Source organism: Otolemur garnettii, unplaced genomic scaffold, assembly GCF_000181295.1.
Source record: "Otolemur garnettii isolate 467f Iridium unplaced genomic scaffold, OtoGar3 scaffold00001, whole genome shotgun sequence".
Taxonomy (NCBI): Eukaryota; Metazoa; Chordata; class Mammalia; order Primates; family Galagidae; genus Otolemur; species Otolemur garnettii.
Window position 1 is genome coordinate 37128584 of NW_003852396.1, and position 11843 is coordinate 37140426.

General features: G+C 38.1%; 1 protein-coding gene and 1 pseudogene across 1 annotated transcript; both read right to left on the reverse strand.

Moving 5' to 3' along the window:
• Positions 1-4003: 4003 nt before the first annotated feature.
• On the reverse strand, positions 4004-4145 carry LOC111724772 (annotated as a pseudogene).
• A 4872-nt stretch (positions 4146-9017) lies between these two features.
• On the reverse strand, positions 9018-9962 carry LOC100958312 (olfactory receptor 10A3-like). The gene has a single exon (XM_003781502.1). The coding sequence runs from the start codon at positions 9960-9962 to the stop codon at positions 9018-9020; it is 945 nt and encodes a 314-aa protein (XP_003781550.1).
• Positions 9963-11843: the final 1881 nt, after the last annotated feature.

Sequence of the window (11843 nt, forward strand, 5' to 3'; positions counted from 1 at the left end):
CTGCCTCAGCCTCCCAAGTAGCTGGGACCACAGGCACCCACCACAATGCCCAGCTATTTTTTGGTTGCAGCCATCATTGTTGTTTGACGGGCCCTGGCTGGATTCCAACCCGCCACCTTAAATTTATGTGGCTGGCACCTTAGCCACTTGAGATACAGGTGCCGAGCCTTTTTTGTGGTTCTTAAAACCTTTTTTTCTTTATTTTTTTTTTATTACATCATAGTTGTATACATTAATACTATCATGGGGTACAGTGTGTTGTTTCCATATACAATTTGAAATACTTTCATCCAATTGGCCAACATAGCCTTCATGTCATTCTCATAGTTGTTGTGTTAAGACATTTGTATTCCACATTTAGAAAGATTCACATGTACCCTTATAGGATAAATCATAGGCGTGATCCCTCCCTACACCCATCCTCCCCCCCTCCCTTTTCCGATGTGCCTGACTCTAAGTGAGTCTTTGAGTCTTCTTTTCTTTAGATGAGAGCTCTCATGTCACATAAAATTTGTTTATACTTTTTTGCTGTTACTCTATGTCACATCAATTTAATTCTCAAACTCAGCATAGGCCGTAAGGAGAAGGAAGTGAAAATTTTTCACTCTAATATTCTAATGCACAATAAAATTTGAGAATCATCACAGTGCACACTCTGGAGGTTAAAACCACAAATCCTCCTGTTTTCAACAAGGAGCACTACATGGATGAGCCTGCAGTGATGGCTTCCCTGAACCTGCTTTGATATAAGTGACACACATAGGCATGAACTAACAAAGCATCACACAAATGTACCACAGTTTCAGGAGGCTGTCTGTCAATAAGATAACATGAAGAAACGTGAGATCCCACTATCTGATAAAAGCTAGCAGTAGAGAAAAAATAACTCATCTTTTTTATAAAGATTAGTGCTATGTAAAACAGTAGGACTTCCCAAACTTCGAAGTGCATCCAAGTCATGTGGGTGCACTTTTATTAAAAGAGTGATTGAAATTCATGAACTTCTCTGATCCTCTTCCAAGGAGTAAGTTTGTAAAAGATGTTGCTGCTAAGCATGCTGACTTAGAACATGGCCTGGCCCCTTCTCCACACAAGTATCCTGTACATAATGGGTCAAGAAAGAACATACCTTTTTCAAACAAGGGTGATAATTAAAATAGTTCCCGTATGTTAGGTGGCCTAACACCCAGAAACTGAAGAGGAATAGGAAAAGCAAATGCAATACAAAGAACATTCACTAAAGTGAAGTTGCCATGGAATAGATGAAAATCACCACCAAAAGATAATGGCTGTCTTTTTAAAACTCTGTAAAAGAAGAGCACAAAAAAAGAAAATAAGTATCCTGGAAAGATATGACCAAATAATAGAAACATAGAAAGTCTCAAATGAAAGAATATCAAGAAGGTTTTGAATTTTTTTTAAAACGTAAATATGAGGCTGGGTGCAGTGGTTCAAGCTTGCAATTTTAGCACTCTGGGAGGATAAGATGGGCCAACTGCTTGAGCTCAGAAGTTCAAGAACAGCTGAGCAAGAATGAGATGCCATCTCTATTAAAAAGAGAAAAATTAGCCAGGCATTACAGTGGGCAGTTGTATTGCCACCTACTCAAGAAGCTGAGGCATGAAGATCACTTGAACCCATTGGGTTTTAAGGTGTTGTGAGCTAGGATGACATCCAACAATCAACCCTAGGGTGACAGAGTGAGACTATGTATCAAGAAATAAAGAAAATAAATAAATAAATCATAAATATGATGTCCATACTGAAAGTATAGATGAGAATAGACACCGGTGAGAAATAGTGTAGGGAAGGTGGAAGCAGATAAAAATAAAGTGAAATAAAAAACACACGAGTAGAACTAAAAATAATTACAGTCAAAAACACAGACTTGGGAAGCAAATGAAAAAATCTAGTACATGTATAATTGGTGTCCCTAAAGAACTAAAAATATTTAAAGAATTGATTCAAGAAATAGACTTATGACTAGATCTAACTCCTAAAGTTTTTGCAAGGATTAGCTTAGAGGAAAATGTAAAGGTCTTTAAACAATGTCTAACGCAAAAAAGCTCCAATTTGTGAATAGCTTTCTTATTTTTGAGAGTAGTATAGTTATTACCATACTATTATTATATCTAACCCTTATAGTCACCCTAAATGGAAGCAGCAGTAGGATTATCACCATCATCACCATCATCACCATTATCATCATCATCCTGTTATAAATGAAGAAGCGATGCTCACAAGTATAAGTAACATGTCATGACAAAGACCCTAGAAGATGGCAGACACTATTGAAAATCAGGTTTTCTTAATTTTTGTACATGTTCCTGGTGTTTCCAATATGCCATCTTGCCTGTTACTTCAATTATATTTTATGCACAATTAACAATAATATTTAATGTCTACTTCTAAGTATCATTTCTAACCCATTAAAAACTTTCTATTACACCCCACACAAATCATATGGACATGCATATAATACCAACACAAACATTTTTGATTATATCTGCTGTAGCTACAGACCAACTCTGCATCAAGTGGCACTGATTTCCATCTGGTGGAACTTTGATCTATCATTCAAAACACAGTCTTCCTCTCCCCCTTTTTAAAGGATACCTACATCAAATTCTTTAGCTACAGTGCCACAGACATGGGGATACACTGATTACTCTCATCTGTAAGGAAAGACTTGATGAACAATTGAAAAGTATGTGATTATCCCACGGTTGTTAGTGCCATAAAGGTCAACTTCAGCTTTTAAGCCAAGGTCTCAGATTCACAGAGGACCCAGGCAATGACTGAGAAAGAATCTGCCATGTCCCACCCATGCAGGGTACCTCGAATAGACTATCCAGAGCTCCCTGTTGCCCTCCAAGAGACTGTGCAAGGCCTTCCTGGCAATCAGAGCTGATTCTGCCAAGCCTCATTCAGTCCCTTTCCTGTCCCAGGTGTCTGCACTGTTAACTCCATCTCAACATCTACATTCTAGAAACCCCAACCAGCACCCAGGGTACTCAAAGTCGTTGGTGAAAGGAGACAGTTAAAAGTAGGGTTTGGAGACTGGATCTATACACCCCTCCTCCCCAGTCAGGAGAATTCTCATCCCAATTGGTATGTGGAGTGCAGACAACTACTGGCACAACGTGGCAATTCAGTGGTCAAGATCTCAAGAATGGTGACTTGGAGTTATGTATAATGGAGGGAAATGTATTGGTCAATGCAATATTCAGGCATTGAATTATACAAGGACTGTGAGGGGATGATAGTCATAGGATAATAAAATTATGTTTGTTACTGGCTGTAGTTTGAATATTAGATCCTCTAAACCTCATGTCAAAATTTTATCCCTATTGATGGAAGTAGGGCCTAGCTAGAAATCTGTGTATCATGGAGCTAGATCCCTCTTGAATTAATTAAAGACTTGGGGTTGAGTGAGTTGAGTGAGAAAGTTCTTCTTCTGTTAGTTCCCTTGAGAGCTGGTTGCTAAAAAGAGACTGGCTCCCCCCTTCTCTTTCTTGCTTCCTCTCTCACCACGTGGTTCTACACCCTGGCTCCACCTCTTCTTCCAACATGAGCAAATTCAGAATGAGGCCCTCACCAGATGCAGATGCCAGCACCAGGGATCTTATACAGATAAAAGACCTCTGAGTCAAATAGACCACTTTCCTTTATAAATTACCCAGCCTCAAGTAATCCTTTATAAAAATACACAAGGACTAAATTGCAATTACACATTGCTAAATTGCACTGATGTACAGATAGATAGCAAGAGATAAGTTCCATTGAAAAATCATTGAAACTGAACTATGAGAACAGAGTCAAAAGAGGTATTCGTTTCTTGCAATGGACAAAGAGAAACAGCTGAAGATCTAATCCACGATTCATTAGTCATGGGGACAAATTTCAAAAATAGCTGCATGCTTAATAAAGGGTGATATACTAATACAAAGTTGGAGCCACTGTTGGAAAAAACCTAGTCTTGCCATGTGAGATGGAATTTCTGGGTGGATACCCCCAAAGATTTTTACACATACACCTTATAGCAGAGGTGACACAAGCCACTACAACCCACATAAGTACAGAAGACTATAAACTGATAAGAAGAGATACTACACTTGATCTTAGCCAAAAGACTGAGAGGTGCTGTGTCGAAGACTACAGAAGGGGTGCTCCCCTAGGCAGTACCTTCACCTTCTGTCCTCAACACCAGTTCTATAAATAAGGACTGTCACAGCACAGCATACCTAAGGACACACTGTGCCAGTGAAGGGATACAATACACAATGTAGCTGCAAGAACCAGCATAGTTGCACATCTCACCTTTTGAGGCCAGAGGAATACTTGTAGTACTGAATTCTGAGTGTGCTGGACCATGAAGCTAGTAAACAAGACTAGGTCAGTCAGAGTTCATTGATTTGAATAAAGACGGGAAGTTTGGAAGCAAAGAGGTCTAGGGTAGAAGCATTTTGATAGCCACATGATGTGAGCCTGAAAGTCTTTGTAGTCCACAAAACCACGCAACCAACAGACAAAATGACTCAGCCAGTTGAATGTAGCCTCCTTTTCTCAGAGGCCATTCTGGTGCTGGTGTTATGCCCACAAGAACAAAGTGGCCTAACGGTAGAGATAAAGGTTTTACTAGAGCCCAAACAATATGGACTCCCATTGCCCAAGGCCAATAAAATTTACTAGTGATATGTTTAGGACCGCCACCCCCAGTACATTGGAATGTAACTACATTTGACTTTGATGTCTGAGAAGAAGTTAAAGTTAAATGAGGTGGTCAGGGCAGGGTCCTATTCCAATATGACTGGTGTTCCTAAGAGAACAAGAGACTCAGGGGTGATTTCACAGTGAGGAAATGCCATGGGAGTACACAGTGAGAAGGGGGCCATATGCAAACCCAGGAGAGGGACCTAGAGGAAACCAGTCCCTCTGGTACACTTGATCTACACTTCAAGGCTCCAGAGCTGTGAGAAAATAAATTCCATTGTGTAAGCCATCCATTCTGAGGTATTTTATTATGACAGCCACAGAAACTGATGCTGAAGAGTTTCTGTCTCCTCAAAAAAAAAAAAAAAAAAAAAAAAAACAACTCACAAACAAAAAATAGCCAAAATACAAGTACAGTCATACACATTGAGAATTAATGTAACCCAATGTCTAATTGTAATCCCTTAAATACAAACTCCATCAATTCTATATGAACTGAAATAATATCAAGGAGCAATTGAGATGTTTAACCTGTGGGAGCCAAACTAATTAACTCAAGTCACAAGTCAAACTACCTCCTTTTGTTGTTTATTCAGAACAACAGGGCGCCACATACCAAGGACTTTATCATACCTAGGTGTTACAGCCCACATCCTGACCCCCTCCCCTTTGTCCCACTAGCCTCCTTGTGCACTCAGTCCACATCCTGACCCCCTCCCCTTTTTGCACTCACCACGTTACTCTGCACTCGCCCCACTTGTGACCCCCTCCCCTTTTTGCACTCGCCACTCTACTCTGCACACGCCCCACTTGCAATCTTTATCCCTTCCTTCTCATTCGCTCACCTGAGACAAAGAAGACTTGTCCCTGAGCCAATCAACCCTGAACACTATCACCCTGTACCTGTCAGTTTAGGACAGACATGGTTTACCTACCAATAAAGGGATGGGGTGGGATGGACTAATGAGAGGGAAGAGGGAGAGGTATAAAGGGAGTTTCTGAATAGTCTGTAAGGGCTGTTCCTGCTTTTTCTTAAAGGGCAGCCCAGGCTCTGAGCTTGAATGAATAAAATTCCTTGTGCCTTTGCAGCGATGTTTGGACTCTCAGAGTGCTGCTTGAATTGAGTCTGGGGGTTAACATAACCCAAGTTTAAAATTTAGTAAAGACTCAGTCAGAAATAAGCTGGTATTTATTAAACTATCACAAACTCTAAAAAGATCTAGATATCACAAAATTTCATGTGTGCAGGGTCTATTCCTAAACAATATAAGACACCCCTCAACATTTACCAGATGTGTATACTATCTGAATTACTATCACTATTCTTTTACACAGACTATTTTTTACTTTCCATGTAAATTTGAATTATTGCTCTGTTCAATAATTATTACTTCAACCAATAATATAAAAACAATTAAAAATTATCTCAACCTTTTTACTTTACTATATATGATTGTTGTCCATAACTGTTAGCGATGGAGTCCAAAAACTGTTCAGTGATGTTTTCTTTTCTAGCTAGATTACACAATGAATTATAACAAACATTTAATTTTTTATTGTTTGAGATTCATTGAAGGTAGAAAGAATTAGGTTACACTGATTGCATTTGTTAGATAAAATCCCTTTTATAATTGTGTCCCACTCCCAGGAGGTGTGTCATACACCATGACCCCTATACAAAAATTTTAAACAACAAAAAATATGTAACATTAATTTTGCCAATAAACTTTTACTGAGCAAGGAAATTCCCCTATAAAATTCTCCTCCAGATATAGAGGCATGTGCCTATGATCCCAGATACTCAAAGGCTGAAATAGGGTGTTTGTTTGAACCCAGGAACTTAATGCTATTCACATGCTATGATCATGCCTATAATAACCCATTATACTTTATCCTGAGCAATATGGCAAGACCCTACCCCTAAAAACAAAAATCAAAAAGCAAAACAAACAAACAAAAAAAGTTACTACTAGTCGATCTGCCTGCCTGCATTCAAAGAAAGAGTAGCCAAAAAAAAGTCTATAAACAGAGAACCATCACCAAAAACCCAAACCACAATAACCTCACCACTGTCATCAGTCAGGCTTTAGATGTACCATTACATCATAAACATATACTTGTAAAACTTAGAAGTTTAACCAACAAAAATTTTTGTATAGTATTTCAATTTGATGAGATTTGACATCTATAAATAGACAGAAATAGATATGCATACATGTTGCTATAGATATCTACACATATCTGAAGGATAGCAACTTTCTTTGACTAAACTCCTGTTCTCATATTTCCAGTTGGCCATCAGCTCAAAGACCATGCAATGACTATGAATCACTACTCAGTTTCAAAATCAAAGAGAGTGTTCATGACTCTTTTGATCTTGGGAAATTATTTAGGACCTCCCACAAGAAGAGGAATGGAAGAAGATTTGAAACTACTATTTACTGTACATATTATACTGGGAATCAAGTGCTAGTTACTCCTAACTCTATATCATTTTTGGTATCACAAAAGAGAACGTAGCCTGTAAATGACTATACCAACATGTAAAGTGATTCCCCAAGTTTTGAAATCCAAATGGTAAAACCACTTTATTAAGACTGGCAATGGCTGCTGAGGGCCAAATGCAACAAGAACACTAAGGTAACTTGGCCATATACACAAAAAGTAGTCAAGTAACAACCCCCTCCAACCACTACCCTTCAGATCTCCTAAAGCTTCCTCCTGAGCACTGGTCTATGAGTAGTTCCCTTTAGTCCTATGCCTGTCTCATACCCTGAGTCTGCTCCAACTCTTGAGCAAGCTAACATCTTGCCTCAGACCACTCTTTTTGTATTTAATGAAAAAGTATTCATCAAGCACCTACTTTGCCCCAGGCACTCTGGTAAGCAGGTGGTATACAGTGGTGAAAAAATTCATAGAGTCACTGTCCTCATTGAACTTATCATCAAACATGACAATCAAACATTAAACATCTCACACATTTCAATATATAAAGATAGTTCAGGCTGATGAGCCCCTTAGAATGGAACAGACAGAGATGGGATCCACAAGGTGTACTTAACATCAACCATGAGATGATCAATGATGAATCACAAAGAATGTCCAAGCAGTCTTTTATTTCAGGTTAAGTTACACATTTCAGACTGATACAAAGTTCTCAGTTGGGAAAGATTTGGCAGTAGCTTCTCTCCTGTCTCTAAGTCATGCATACAGCATCTGGAGCTTAGAATTAGGAAACACCTTGTGATTAATGTGATTAGCAGTAGGACCCTCCATACTTTGCCACACAAATATGGTCTACATTCCCATCTTCATTCTCCTATCATTCTGTTCTACAAGCATGAAATGTTTAATTGCTGCAACAGGTAAAATTATTCATTTTGGAAAAGTTACCAAGGTCACCGAGTTAGGGACCTGGCTCAAGTATGGTAAAAAATAGGCACAAGTAACTAATGACATTTATTCCCCACAATAAACAACCAAAAATTGCATCATTCTTTCTTTATTAAAAGAGGGTCTGGGGCACATTGACCTACAAATGGAAATTTAACAAGTCTCTACTACAATGATCTATAATAAAAAATACTATGAAGTGAAATTTCATAAAAATTTCAATGTAGTTCTCTGGTCACCAACATTGGATAAATATTTGGGAAAATACCCAGAGAAAACCACTTTTGGATTACAGTCTATGTGAGTCCATGAAGTAGAACCAGTGTGGGCCTCCAAAATAGATGCACATATTTTATTTATTTTTGGAACAGATTTTCACTCCAGAAATAAAAACGTCATCACTCAATTTGTTGGTATCTTGAAGATTTAACTTGTTACCAGAGCACAAGAGACTTTAGGTCAGTATGAAACAGCTACAATCATTTTGAAAGGTAATTCTTCAATAGCTACTAAAATGTATAAGCACACGTACTCTTCATCTCATTGGTCCCATGTTAACAAATTTATCACATACATGTACAGACATCAGGATACATGAACATATGAAACAAAGTATTTCTTCAAGCATTGCCTTAATGATACTAATCCAGTAATGATGTGGAAGTTCTTAGTAGAGAACTGGACTAATAGACTGTAGTATATGTTATGAAAATATATGTAGCTATTGAAAACAAGTGACAGCAGAAATTTATTGAAAAGGAGGGGTCCCCTGATGCACTTTCGAACATGGAGAACTCAAAAAATCAAACACATTCACATCAACAATGAACTATGTTTTCACCACTCCTTAAATTTAATTAAAGGACAACAGGTTAGTAGTAGCCAAATATCATGCGGCTTCCCAAACATAGTCAGACTATGTGTAACAACACTTTTCTTTGCCATATTTTTATCAAAGCCCTTTTCATCTCACTATTGCGCAAACTGTAGATAAGTGGATTCAGCAGAGGTGTCAGCAGTGAGTAGGACAATGATATCAGTTTCTTGGTTTCTGGTGAGTAGCCAGATTTGGGCTGCAAATAAGTCATGTTGGCTGTACCATAGAAGAGGGTCACAGATGTGAGATGAGAGGCACAGGTAGAAAAGGCCTTTTGCCTCCCAGTAGTTGATGGCATCTTCAGGATGGCATAAAGAATTCGAATGTAAGACAAAAGTATCAACAAGAAAGGAACCATAACAATCAAAATAGTAGCTATGAAGGCATATATTTCAAACACAAATGTGTCTGCACATGCAAGGTCTAGCACTGCTGGAGCTTCACAAGATATATGATTAATTTCATTGGGACCACAAAAGGGAAAACTAGATACCCATGTGGTCTGCACAATAGCCCCCATGATCGCTAAGCCCCATGAGAATATTACTAATTTTATAAAAACTCTTTTGTTCATAATCACTGGGTAATTCAGAGGATGGCAAATTGCAGCAAATCGGTCATAAGCCATTGCTCCCAGGAGAAAACATTCCGTCCCACCAAAAAGAAGAATGAAATACATCTGTGCAAAACAGCTGGCAAAAGACATCACAGTTTTCTCATTGGAGAGGACCACCAGCATCTCAGGCATGATGACTGCACTGAAACTCACTTCCACCACAGATAAATTCAGGAGGAATATGTACATGGGAATGTGGAGGCTCTTGTCCAGGGATATGACGACGATAATGATGGCATTACCCATCAGGGTTACCAGGTGAATAACCAAGAAAACCCCAAAGAGCTGCTCTTGGACTTCAGGAAAAGTAGAAAAGCCTAGGAGAGTGAATTCAACCACAAAGCTTTGATTTTGCTTTTTCATTTTTAGTTAGTGGAGCCCTACATTCATTTTATAAACATAGTATGTAAAGTCTACAACAAAGTCACAGTCCAGTCTCCAGAAGTTCATGGCAGAGAACAGAAGCAGAGTTCATCCTGTCAGAAACTGACTTGGGGAATTTGGAGAATGGCCAATTACTTGGAATAATGAATCTTTAAAAGATAAAAGGAAAAGTAAGGAATTCTGGCTCAGAAATATTATTTGATGACTACTAAGTAATATCAAAGATCTACTTCTACTTGTCCACTCTGCAGTTTGAAAATTAAACACAGTCTTAAAGCAAATAAAATATGTTATGACGTAGGTTCCATTTTTATAAATAGTTATACATAACATACTTTTTCCTTGATTTTAAATAAATATAAAATTTAAGACCACAAAATCGTGTTAAAAAGTGTATAGATTGAAATAAAAAAAGCCTCAATAATTATGATGATAACTGAAAAATTGAAAGCTACAGCAAGCATTCATTAGGTTCAGTGCCTGTGACTTCATTAAATGTGATGACACTGTAGAAACATAAAAGGTTTGTGATGAACCTATCCTTCCTAATCTGTGGCTATGTGTTGATTTTGCCCACTTTGCAGAGAGCAAATCACTTTAGGATTGACCTAGATGAGAAATGTTTAAGGTCAGTTCTTCATGTCTCATCTAAGTGACCTTGATGACCCAGGGAAAAGATCATTTTTTGGTCACTGTAAATCTGTAATTTGAAAGATTCCACTTTCCTTCTGTTTCTCTCTTGTTTTTGATTTCTCTCTTCTGTTTGACCTTACTTTCCACCTCGTAAAGTTATTTAATAATTATTTACTCAACAAGCACTAATTGACCACCTACCATGTTCTAAGCTTTATGTACTCAGGGGAACATTTGACCCAGACATCAGCCAAAGGACTCACCTCATTACGGAAAATACTTCTGACACTATAACCAGGACTCTGTACATCCCACTTCCTGTATCTTGCTACACTTCCTTCTTACTATACCAATTGAACTTAAATATATATCTTTTCTGAAATGTATGTACACATTTTCATATATATATATATATAGGAAATTCTAAATATCTCACTAAAATACAAACCTCAGGTGGGGAAAGATTTAGCTTCTTTCTTTATTATGTATCAGTGCCCAAGACTGTTCCTAACCCTTCAGTGATGCTGAGTCAATGTTGGTTAAATAAATGAATAAAACTATTAGAAAAGTCAAGATTCTACCTGCAACAGAGTGTCTAAAAGACAAGTAAGCCAAGTACATGACATAATTGGGAGGGAGAAGGAATAAGATGTGCTTTAGAATTTACATGGGAGAAGGATAAATTCTGAAAGAGAAGGGAGGGGGAAACCACAATCACAGGATGCCCTGGGTGGGAAGAAGAAGCATAAGGATGATGGCCCAGGTGTCTAATTCAAAGGTGCTTGATGACAACATAGAACTGGAATGGAGGCCTACTGGCCTTGGTGGGATGTTCTAAAAACCAGAGAAAATTCACTGTGGGTAATGAGGAAGCCAGGAAGACAGACAGACACAGCAAGCTGGAGACAATGTTGTCTTAGTGCAGATCTGTGGGAATATAGCAGACAGTGAAAGACAAATTAATTTATTCCTGAATTTTACCATAGTCATGTGCTAAGAAACAAATGCCTATGTTCACCACAATAATTATGTTCTCAATGTCCAAAATTGTTCCATAATTACTAAAATAGGCTCTAGAGCAGCATTTCTCAACCTGTGGGTCATAATACAGACCCACAGGAACTGTATTAAAGGTCCACGGCATTAGGAAGGTTGAGAACCATTGCTCTAGAGGATCAAATATTTCACACCCATTTCTAATGAGGAAAGAAATAACAAATATATATT